Below are 12,303 nucleotides of genomic sequence, written 5' to 3'. Positions count from 1 at the left end.
ACTCAATTATCTGAATAAAAAACTTAAAAGTGAGTATTGTTTTGGGTAGTCTCCCTTTACCTAATGTTAAAAAGCAAAATTATAAAGAAAAACAGGAAGCAGGGTTTAAAGAACAATACCTGTGAAATTTCACATCTGGAAAGTATTATAGCAATAAATCATCTAGAGGTGAATTTGAAACTGCATACTTCAATCATACAGTGCAAGTTACAGCAAGTGTTTTTTAAGATGCATAATTAACTTGTCAATATACATTAAAGTCAAATGGTTAAACAATCTCTAAAATAGAGCAGCTTCTTTAAGTTTCCCAGGCCTCACATTTAAGTATTTTTAGATTTCTTTCTTTGAAAGAGAGACAGATGGACAGACAGGTAGAGGAACTCTTGCTTCAGCTGGTTCACTCCCCCAGACAGCTGCGATGGCCAGGGCAGGACCAGGCTGAAGCCAGGACCAGGCTGAAGCCAGGACCGGGCTGAAGCCAGGAACCAGGAGCCTCATCAGGGCCTGCCAAGTGGTTGCAGGGACCCAAGTACTCACACATCTGCTGCTGCTTTTCCCACAGCAGTAGCAGGGAGCTGGATGGACTGCAACCAGCGGCCACATGGGTTGCTGATGTCCTAGACAGTGGGCCTCACAAGCTAGGCCATAATGCCATCTCCTTACATGCACTTATGTTCACAATTCTTCAAAATCCTGTTACTCATTAATTGTATTCCTTTGTGAAACTGCTAATTCATATATACTTTCAGAAAAATGTTTTCCATTATCTGTCTGTAATAGGCTTTTCATCTAGCATAATTAGCTAAGTTTCTCTGTTCTCAACTCCATCTGTAAAATGGGGGAAATCACATTTATCTCACAACAATGCTATGAGAATGTATGTGAAGGCCTTACAATAATTGATATGTGGTAAGCCTTCACTTTTTACCTTGTGATTTTGAAAATTACTGTCATAAGGTATCATGGTGTCTACTTTCCCAATTTTTTTCTGAGGTTTATTTATTGGAAAAGCAGAGTAACAGAGAAGCAGACACTAAGAGAGATCTTCCATCTGTTGGTTCAAATTGCCAAAGCTGCCAGGGTAGGGCCAGGTAGAAGCCAGAAGCTTCTTCCGCATCCCCCATGTGCATGCGGGGGCCCAAGTACCTGGCCATCTTCCTCTGCTAATCCAGGTCCAATAGCAGGAAGCGGACTCAGAAGTGGAGCAGCCGAGGCATAAACCAGTACCCACATGAGATGCCTGCAGGCATGGCAGCCATCCCTGCCCCTAACTGTCTTTAAAAAAATACTTATTTGATTTCACAGTTAGAGAAGGAAAGCCAGAGGGAAATCTTCCATCAGCTGGTTCACTCTCCCAGATGGCCACAACAGCCAAGACAGGGCAGGGGAGAAGCCAGGAGCCAAGAGCTCAATCCAGGATTCCCATATGGGTGGTTGGAGCCCAACTACTTGAGCCATCTTCTGTTCCTTCCACGCCATTAGCATGGATCTGGATCACAAGTGGAGCAGTCAGGAGACCGAGTGGTATCACAGATGGGGGTTTATCCACTATGACATGCTGCCACGTTTTTTCCATTTTTCCTCATTAGAAAATTTTCCCAATCATATTGATAGTAACTGTGGTTGTATTTCAGAGATTAAAATTTATTTCCCTAAAAATTAGACATATGAATGTTTTACTTATGAGATAATAGTTTAACTATATATAAACACATACATACCCCCCACACACACATTTTTTTAAAACTTATAAATACAGTATGTTTAACCAGGAATTTCCAGGAAAAGTATAAGTGAACACTAGATATGGACTGGAAAACAAAGGAGAATTTCATATAGTCTCCAGTTTAATTCAAACTTTGTACAATATAAAACATTTTGATAAGAGACACTATTTCTATGTCAGCTACCACCAATAACGCTTTAATACTCAGCTTGTGATAAGAGATGAAACCAAGTGTGAACAACACTGAGGTCCCATGAGAAGGCTGACTGTTAAAGCTGTCAGGTTCAATTGCATCATTCCACATTATTCAGTGCCCCAAACTGCTCCCTAATTGTTAGGAGCTTAACATATTCAAAACCATTGTTTAGGCAAATGCTGAATGCCCACAACTGAGTTTTGACAAAGTAGTAGCAGTGATTAAGGTATAACAGCTAGTGAACATTCATGGCTGGACAACAGTACTGCATAGAATGACCAACTCGAAGTAGATGTTTTAAACTGGCTAATATTTAATCAATATGTGGGGGGAGGGTGCTAAATACTCAAAAGACAACATTTAAGATCATTTTAAAACTAAATTTTAGACCTAGAAAAGAACCTTAATTCACAACTGAATTTTAAAATGACTAAAAATTAATATATCTGTATGGAATTAATTTTAACAGAAAAATTAATATGTTTTAAATAAAAGAAGTAATTCTCTACAGGTAATCAGGCTGCTTCTACAAGGGTTAGTATTAAAATCACTAAAACACTGATTCTATATATCCATGACAGGCCTGCAGTGCAGGCTGGACAGGCACTTACACGCACTCCCACTGAGGAAGCGAAGCCAAGGTATCTGTACTGAGCACCAAAGTTTCTGCAACTCCGAAATTCTGATCCAAAAGTCCTATTTTGTGTTGTATCAGAAGAATATACCCAGAACTCCTAACAATGTTTTTCAAAGAATGTCTTTTAGAAGAAGAGGCACACAGGGTTACTAGATAGAACACCATGCATCATTACTTAACCTTTTCATCATCATCCTATGGTAATACTGCAAAACTGTTACCAAAACTTAGACCAGTAATTTGTTCAAAAAAGAAATCAAGGATTCAGCAGCACACACACACACACACACACCCTTCAAACCTGCTAGAAAGAAATGTCATGGAAACCTCTAAAACCTTAGTCATTGAACTGTACCTTAACATACAGATTTCTGCATTATATAAATAAATCTTGGGATTTTACTTAACCTAACATGGATTTCAAATCAATATCATTTCCTACAACAGTAGAAACAAGAAATCATAAATACTGACATGAAAACTGCATCCAAAAGCAAAAGAAAGTTAAGATACAATAGAATGCTATCATTTCTCATTAGATTCAGTCATAGACTCCAAGATTAAAGAAATCATCCTTAGAAAAAAACTACTTGCATTTTCCCAATGACACAACAGAACGAGTGTAGAACTGGGATACAGTGCAGTTTTAAGGGAAAAAAATATCAAAACTAATGTCATGCCTACAGAAATTTATACCTGTACTCATAATCCTACAATCCAACAACAAATACATAGATAGCTCTATCTTCCAACACTGTTAAGAAACTATATTACTGAAATACTAGTATATAGGAAGGAAAGTGGAGTTTCCATAAATTAATTATTTGTGGGGCTGGCACAATGGCTCAGTTGGCTAATGCTCCCCCTTAAAGCACCAGGGTCCCACGTGGGTGCCAGTTCCTGTCTAGCTGCTCTACTTCCCATCCAGCTCCCTGTGTTGTGGCCTAATGTTAGCAAAGGATGGTGAATCAGCACCCTGGGACCCTGTACCTCTCTTCTGGAGACCCAGAAGATGCTCAAGGCTCCTGGTTTTGGATCAGCTCAGTTCTGGCTGTTGTGGCTACATGGGGAGCCAACTAGTGGATGTAAGATCTTTGTCTCCTTCTCTCTGTGAATCTCTTTCCAATAAAAACTTAAAAAAACTATTGTGAAAGAACAATTACACAAAAAAATATAGTATAAGGGGATTTAAAAGTTCAAGGAATGATGCTAAACGAAAAATAATTGCATTACTTCACAAACTTTTACAGAATCCTGTCACATATCAAATAAAGGATTTAATAAGAATATTAAGTGGGGGTATCAGATTTCTAAAAAATGTTCTGGTGTTAGGTTGGCTGCTCATCATTAGACTTCACAGCCTCACAGTTCTCCAACTCCTTCCCCATCCATGAAAAGCACAAAGATCAAGCAGTTCTCGGACTTTCATTTCTATTAGCCTTTCCTGTTCGTACCTTTCTGATCATTTTCCAGATGATTTTTAATACAGCAAATAAGCCATACAGCAGTTCTATCTTTATTAAAACCAAGAGCAGAAATAACAAGAATGTACTATTTTATCATGCTGGCACCAATATAGGTATGATAAATTACTACTTTCATTAAGTTCTTTTTTTAGAGGGAAGGGAGAAAGTGACATTATTCAAGTTTAATATTTCTCTTCTCTATTATATTTTAAGGTATTTGCTAGTGTGATATTAATTGAATTACTTTAATATAATTTTCACTTACTCATTTATTATTTCTAAATCAGCTACCTGTAACTACTTAAGTACAATAAATAAATCTTATGGTTTCACGACAGAGCCTATATGAAGTTAAACAGAAATAAACTTTGTCATTTTGAAAACAAAGGTTCAACTGCCAAGTACTCCCAATTTTAAGAATCCTATCAATTCCATTCCCTCTAAATATTTTTATCCTTTCCCTTGCACATTGCCTAGAAAATTTCATATTTTCATTCTCAGGACCATCACTATTGTCTCGGGCAGATACACTGAAGTAGTTCTGCACTCAGTTCAGCTCAGAGGTCAATGTACCTCAGTTGCCTGGAGACTGATGGTTGCTACAGCAGCACCAGATAAGCCAGGCTAAATGAGCTTCAGCTCCAAGGCAGAAAGCATTCACTGCCAGGCAGAAACACAGATGCAGTTGTCCCAGCATGCAGCATTTCACTCTAACTGGATGATCATATTTGTAACAGACCCATTTACTACAACATGGAAAGGTCTGAACAGTAAAGATTTTAATTGGTCTGAATCCTGGATTACTTGCAACTATGATTTCTTTGTTCTTCGGTTGAGTCACATGTGAAAAGGAATTCTCCCTCTAGCTATAAATTTTTCTTTAACACCCTTTCCCTGCATTAACCTCCCTAATGCCAACCCCCAAACTCACAAACAGAATAAAGAAAGGAGATTTTTTGCTTAATTCAGCCTGTAATTAATCAGAACAATTAAAACAAATTCTTCTAAAGACAAAAACAGTACACATTAAAACATTTTCATGTGAGAATTTGTTCAAGGTTTACAAAGTTATCAACAGCTACATTTAGAAATGCTATTCATTCGGGCCAACATGAAAGCACGGGCATCCCATGTATGTGGCCCTAGCTGCTCTACTTCCCATCCAATTCCCTACTTGAGGCCTGGGATGGTATGGAGGGATGCCCAAAGCCTTAGGAACCAGCACCCATGTGGGAGACTCAGAAGACTTCAAAAGAAGCTCCTGGCTCCTAGATTCAAATCAGCTCAGCTCTTGCCATTGTGGTCACTTGAACAGTGAACCAGCATACAGAAGATCTTTCCCTCTCCTTCTCTCTGTAAATCTGCCTTTCCAATCAAACATAACATGAAATAAAAAACAAAATAATAAAAGCTATTCATTTATCCTGTCACTTTCTATGACTAATTTAATTTTCTAGCAAAATGAGTTGAAGAATTTTTCTAGTAATTAAACTCCCCTTATTCATATTTAGAGGTTCACCAAATAGTTAAGTTTCACCTTCAAAGAGGATACTACTAATCATGCCATTGATTTTCTGTGAAGTGCCTATTGTTTATTTGAATACTTGACTTAATTAGAATGGGGATTGCTTATACTGCAGCATTCACACACATGCATTAGAAATATTCCAGTGTTGTGCTCTGATATATATAGTTACAGAAAATACTGAAAAACTGTACATATGTATACAGGTTTGTATTATGCATGTATATGTATTTAGTCTAAAGGTTTATACAGTGGATTTTTCACACATGTACATAAATTACAAGTTAACAGCAAGAAAACTACTCAATTAGTTGTTAGTGACTGGACATTTACCACATTAAACTTAATGTGAAACATTTTCTTAAATATTCACATAAAATAAATTATTTTATATATACTGACACTCAAAATACATTAAAAGTTACAATCTTTCTGTTTTTCTCATATATAGTCATTCTAACATCTTCCTGCTTTCCTCCTTATACCTATATGCACACTTTAAGAATTAAGTATTGAGAGGATTGGCACAGTGGCTCAACAGAATAATCCCTGCACTGAGGTGCTGGAATCCCATAGCGTGTGATTTGTGTCCTGGCTGCTCCACTTTCCATCCAGCTCTGTTTATGGACTGGAAAAGCATAGGAATATGGTCCAAGTCCTTGGGACTCTACACCCACGTGGGAGACCTGGAAACTCTTGGCTCCTGCCTTCAGATCAGCTACTGTAGCCATTTGAGGAGTGAACCAGTGATGGAAGACCTTTGATCTTTGTCTTTCCTTCTGTCTGTCTCTGTCTCTCTCTCTTTCTCTCCATAAAACTTTGGCCTTTCAAATGAAAACAAATAAATCTTTACCAAAAAATCCCGGTGAGACCAATATTCTGATGCAGCAGTTTAGCACACTGCTATTCACAATAGCATCCCATTTATGAGTGCTGACTTGAGTTATTGCTACTCCTGATCCAGCTTCCTCAGATGGGCCTGGGAAAGCAAAAGAAGATGGCCCAAGTTCTTGCGTTTCTGCTAGCAATATTGAGATCAGGATGCAGACCCTGGGTTCTGGCTTGAGCTTCAGACCTGACTGTTATGGCCATTTGGGGGATAAATCAGAAAAAGAAAGATTTCTCCTTCTCTAAGCCTTTCTCTGTCCTTCTTTCAAATAAACTAGCAAAATTTTTTTTTAATTCTACATACACTATTTTGACTCTTATCAAACTACAGACTTAAAGATCAAAGGGTTAAACGAGAAAATTTACATTTTCACTATTACTGACAATAGTTATGAATACTGTATGCTTTTAAAAGATAGCAAAGGCATTTGAAAAAAAACATTCAAAATTGATTCATACTCCTGAGATCTACTTCCTTTTAAGAGTAACAGCGCTACTGAAACTATTAACTTTACATTATCAGGATAAAATTATTAGGTATTGCAAAGAATCACTTGGTACAGACACACACTCTTGTATCATGTCAAATGACTACTGTAAAATGAGTTTCTGCTAACAAGTTGATATACGCTGCAGTGCTTCATAAATTCCTACAGAAAGTTCCTTTACATTTGATTTTCATCCAATCACACTGGATTTTCAATACTATCAAACTCACCTATATATCACTTTGGAGCATTGTAATGATTTACCTGAGTTGTAGCAACAGCAGGGGTTGCAGACGATGCAGCTGAGGGAGAGAGCGCTCCCACCTGCTGAAGATGCCCAGATGACTGCTGAGGTACATGGGAACTGGAGACAGGAGTACTAGATCCTGAGCCAGACACTACATTTGGAAATGATACTGCTACATCATTGCTGTTGTAAATACCTGCAAGAAAAGAAATTTCATTTAATTATATCTAACTCAGCAGTCTAATCTATCAGACACACTATATTCAGAATACATACATTTCTTACTGACCCCCCAGTAACTGAACAAATAAACACTGGCTTTTTTTTAATGAATCTGTATAATTATTTGGCTAAACTGCCTTTGTTAACAGAGATCAAATCAGGAAGAGTTTGTAAAAAAAAAAAAATATCAGGAGTTTTAGGAGTTTCTAAGAGTAATGAAAGGTTTCCTACATAGGAGAAAGAAGCAATTAGAGCTGCATAAAAATCAACTGTTTCAGTATGCAAATTCAAATGTATAATTAAGGAAGTCTAAAATGTAGAGACCTTGTTCTATACAGACAATACAGAAAGTAAAAACTGAACAGGACTAGACTGGGTGGGACAAGACACTGGTGGGATACAGTCAAAAGAACAAATATAGATGGATTTGAAAGAGATGGAGCAAAGACGATAAAGCCAGACTTCATGTTTGACCGTATTGTGCATACAAGTAGGAGAGGAACTGAAGAGAAGAACTAAATCGTGGGAATGATTTGGACTACTAGATGCTGGTATCATTCATTTGCAAGAGCACAGCTGATAAAAGCTGGAACATTTGATGACAAGGTTCAGAGCACCACAGCAAAGCTGCAAGAAAGGGAGAATTGAAGCAGAAAGTCTTCATTCTAGAAGAGAACAGAAAGAGGAAGGGGAGAGAAAATGAATGTAAGAGGGAAAATGGAGGGACCTAGGGGAAAGAACAGTATCTCATCTTTCAAAAATTAGATAATCATTATCACATACAGGTAACAAGACTAGGCAGTGACACCAAAGAGAATGATGCTGCTAAACATCTTACACCACACAGAGCAGTCTCTACAGCCCAGAGTTAATCAACAGCACATGCTCTCAAGACTGGGCAGGCTGCAAGGCCTTATTTAACCAGGCTCCAGGGATGGTGGGACAGAAGATCATGAGAACTTAGTAGGAGGAAAGCAGGAAAGAATGGACCTAAGTGAGCTGTGACAGTATTAATTGGAAAAAAAAAAAAAGGTTAAACAAAATAACCAGAAGGCAATAATAATTAGTCATTTCTATCAATGTTCAGTTTATTCTAAAAATAACTGATTCATAATTAATTTTAAAACACCTACAATCTTCTTATAGGGTAACAGAAGAATTTTTAAAGGCCTTACAACTATAATTGAGACTCCTAGAACCTCCCTATATCTGTAATTTCTCCAAATAAAAAGAGGACTATTCATTCAGCAAATGTGTTCATTCTGTAAACAGCTGAGAACTCACTGTTTGCGACACATTACTCTAAGCCCTGGAGACACAAGCCATTGAAGAGAAACTCAGTGGAAATAAGACAATTAGGAAAGTGCATACAGAATACCCTCCTAGAGATCTCCTCAGGGACTGTAGGCACAAAAAGGAGGGTATCTTCCCAGACTTCAAGGGATGGAGAGTGGGAGTCAAAAAAAGTACTGGAAGATATGGTGCCCTGAAAGTCTACTTAGAAAGGCAAAGTGGAGCCAAGGTGAAACTTAAGTACTATACAACAGATCCTGTCAGTTCTAAGGAATTCTGTCCATAAATGAGACAAAGATAAGCAGACAAAAGGACCAAGAAGACCATTAAGAGTTCGAAGGCTGAAAGTTATAAGCCTAGGAAAAATAGAGGAAAGATTTCAAGAAACATGGTATGATCAGATGGGTGTTTTAAAAGCCATGGATCACAGGCAGCAGAAAGCACAGATGCTGAAGTGCTGCTGCAGTCATGGTGATGAACAAACACAGGGATCAAAGACTGGCAAAGAGACCTAACAAACGAAAAATTCATAGGACTCGCTGACTAGTTAGACCTGAAAAATAAAAATGAGAGAAAAAAATGACTCTTACACATCAATGCCTGGGAGTTGTGATACCATTCACTGACTTAGGAGTAGCAACTAAGAACAGTCAATTATATGGTATTTTTCTGCAGGTAACTGCTGCTATAGTAGTTTGATAGAGTAGATACTGCTCTTCTTTAACATATGAGTAAGCAGAGTTTAAAGAAATAGAGGAAGTTATACCTATTAGTAAAGACTATTAGTAGATTCAGGATTCAAACCAATAGCTGTCTTATCCTATAAATGAAACCACTTCCTAATCCAAGCTTCAGGTCTGGTATGATCACAACAGTCTGAGATGTCTGTGAGACACGGAACTCAGAAATCACACAACACTATAGAAGTAAGCCTGAAGCCCAGCAGGAAAATCAGACGTGAAGCATTTAAGTTGGAAGCAAAGTAAACTGACAAGATCAAAATGACTTCTGTTGGCCAGTACTACGGCTGAAGGTTTGAACAAACTTCTCCTATTTAGAAATGTGGAAATTTCTGATTTAAAAATCTAGATTTCTAATTTTTCATGAAAAATAAAGATCAATATTCTGTCTGGAATTCTCATGGAACACAGGTACTTTAACAGAGAAGACCTCCCACTGTTTCATATTGTGACACTTACCTCTTTGTTCATTTTGGTTACCTACCTGGCCCCATAAGCTTTTGATTTACAGCTTCTGATATGGACACCGGGCAAAGCCCAGGAACAAAAATGAGATCACCCAAGGAAAGTTTTCAGGATGATCAAGAAAACAGGACCGAACACATGACCCCAGAGTACATTACCATTTAAAAGCCATTTAATAGACCACAACAGACATCTTAGAAAGCTAAGCAAAAGAAATCTTAGAAAACACAGAATTTCAAAGAAAAAAGTCAAATGACTCTGCTGGTCGTTTAAGATACAGCCAGAAAAAAGTGAGTCACTGAATGGGGCAATAAATCCTGGCAAGACAACTCTTTTAAAGAAGATTAGCTGTGAAGGACAGAAACGAGAGATCACATTAATGACATGGCTGTTTATAATCTGTACATGCCAAACCAAGGCACATATTTGAGAAAAATACATAATAGCTGCTTATATTATAGTTCATTCAACAAATGTTTATTTTTTCTATTATTATAAAAGCACTGCCAATAACAGAAAAGATTTCCACCTTCAAATAACTTAGGGTATCATACCTCAGGCAATGAGTACCCATAAACTATTAAGATACATGAGAGAAATGCAAGGCATTATAGCCAAGTACCTACAAATAAAGAACTAATCAAAGGGAGATTCCTAGAGAGACTGGTGTTGTGGCATGACTTAGAATGCTGGCTTTCCATAGAGGTTACAACTCCCTGCTGAAGCACCTGGGAAAACAGCAGTAGATCACTCAAATACCTGGGCTCCTGAAAGCAATGTTGGGTGAGTAGCAAGGAATTCTGGGCTCCATGATTCAACTAGCCCAGCCTGGAACTTGTAGTCATTTGAGGAGCGAACAAGCAAATGGAAGATCTCATTCTCTTTCTCTCCCTCTCGCTCTGTTACTCTCTGCCTTTTAATATATAAATATTTAGAAAGATAGGCAGGAAAGAAGGAGAAGAGGGAAAGAAAGAGAAAGGAAAGAAAAAGGAAGAAATTTGAACTCAAGTGATTCAAAGTACAGTAAAAAAATAAAATGCTAATTACCTACTTATTTTGATCATTCAAAGCATACTGTACATGCAATTTCCAACTTCTACAACCCAAAAGAAAGTTAGCTAGAGGTAGCATGCTAAAATCAAAATAGCACAAGCTTTTGACTGAGAAAAAACTGACACAGCCCTTCCTTATAAGGGGATCTTAAAGTATTCAACCTTTCTGAGCCTCAGTATCTTTTTCTCTTCAAAAACACAGATAATAGCTATGTTGAAGGATTTGTGTGAGAATTTGAGAAAATAATGTAAAGAACCCAGCACTTTCTCCCACCAGTAAGTTATAATAAATAGTAGTCAGAGCTGTTGTAGAGTTACTGCTTTAATTAAAAATGTATCTGTGTCAAGAAAGTACAACACTGTAACTGTCAGGCTCTCTAGCGACCATAACAACTACAATTACCAGTACTACACACAATCATGTATATATCTTGAAAGTACAATATTAAGATCAGATTATGGTAATGGAGGACCACTGATTTTGAAACTTAAAATTGTTCTTCTATTGCATGAGTGTGTAAACCAAAATCCAGTGAGCACACTTTGAAACTACAATTTTTGGCATAAAATAAAGATTTCCCTCTCTCAACCTGCACTACGATGGGAAGGAAAAAAGATACAATATGAAAAATAAGAAGCCAACAGAGAAATGTCTGAAGAAACACACTATATAACCCAAGGTAACAGTTGCAATGTTAGCTGGACACACTGAAACATTAAAGATTTGCTCAAATACATAGCATGATAGAAGACAAGGCTGGACATGGGGAAAGGAGCTCTCAAAGACACCTGCAAGTCTTGGACAGGTGATGAGAATCTATGCTTTAACCACAGGAAGATACCAAAAGCAAACAGTATGACTGGCACCTGAAAGACTACCACTAAAGCAAGCAGAATCAAAGAGGGAAAAGCAGAAAGATCGTAGAGGCGGCAATTACACAATGCAGACCAAAATCATGCCTCGTTGGACTGAGGGAGTGCTGGTAGGTAAGAGAAAACACCAGTCTCAAGTACATCTAGCAAGTCACCGCATCTAACAGTTATGTGGTAGGAACGGTACAGAAAAGCAGCACAATGAGTCATAGGTTTCTCACTGGTGATTACAAGTGCCATTTCCTGATATGAAACAGGAACAGAGGGAATGGAAGATTCCTTAAAACAGGGCCTTGGTCCTGAGGACCAGCAACACTTTAAGAATGGTTTGCTGAGGAACTTCTGAAAATACTATGACCAGTGAAGTAGGCAGAAAGCAATGAATGGGTTATCTTTGAAGCCAGAGTCAAGAAAAGTGGGCTCATCAACTGCATTCAATGCTGCTAAAACCCTAGTCATGACACAGGCTGAGAAATGTCAACTGG

At 37.8% G+C, this 12,303-nt stretch overlaps 1 protein-coding gene across 5 annotated transcripts in view; it reads right to left on the bottom strand.

Annotated features, from left to right (window-relative positions):
• The window catches only part of MLLT10 (MLLT10 histone lysine methyltransferase DOT1L cofactor), a 163,325-nt gene that overhangs the window by 19,677 nt on the left and 131,345 nt on the right, over nucleotides 1–12,303 (bottom strand). For all 5 annotated transcript variants that reach the window (XM_040967959.1, XM_040967958.1, XM_040967960.1 and 2 more), the window contains one exon: nucleotides 7,191–7,369. In XM_040967959.1, coding sequence (XP_040823893.1) covers nucleotides 7,191–7,369 — 179 coding nt within the window. The remainder of the gene's footprint in view (nucleotides 1–7,190; nucleotides 7,370–12,303) is intronic.

The sequence above is a fragment of the Ochotona curzoniae genome, unplaced genomic scaffold (genome assembly GCF_017591425.1).
Source record: "Ochotona curzoniae isolate NIBS_2020 unplaced genomic scaffold, NIBS_Ocur_1.0 scaffold_4683, whole genome shotgun sequence".
NCBI lineage: Eukaryota > Metazoa > Chordata > Mammalia > Lagomorpha > Ochotonidae > Ochotona > Ochotona curzoniae.
Note: the sequence above shows the minus strand (reverse complement) of the source record. Positions and strands in the feature narration are given on the sequence as shown.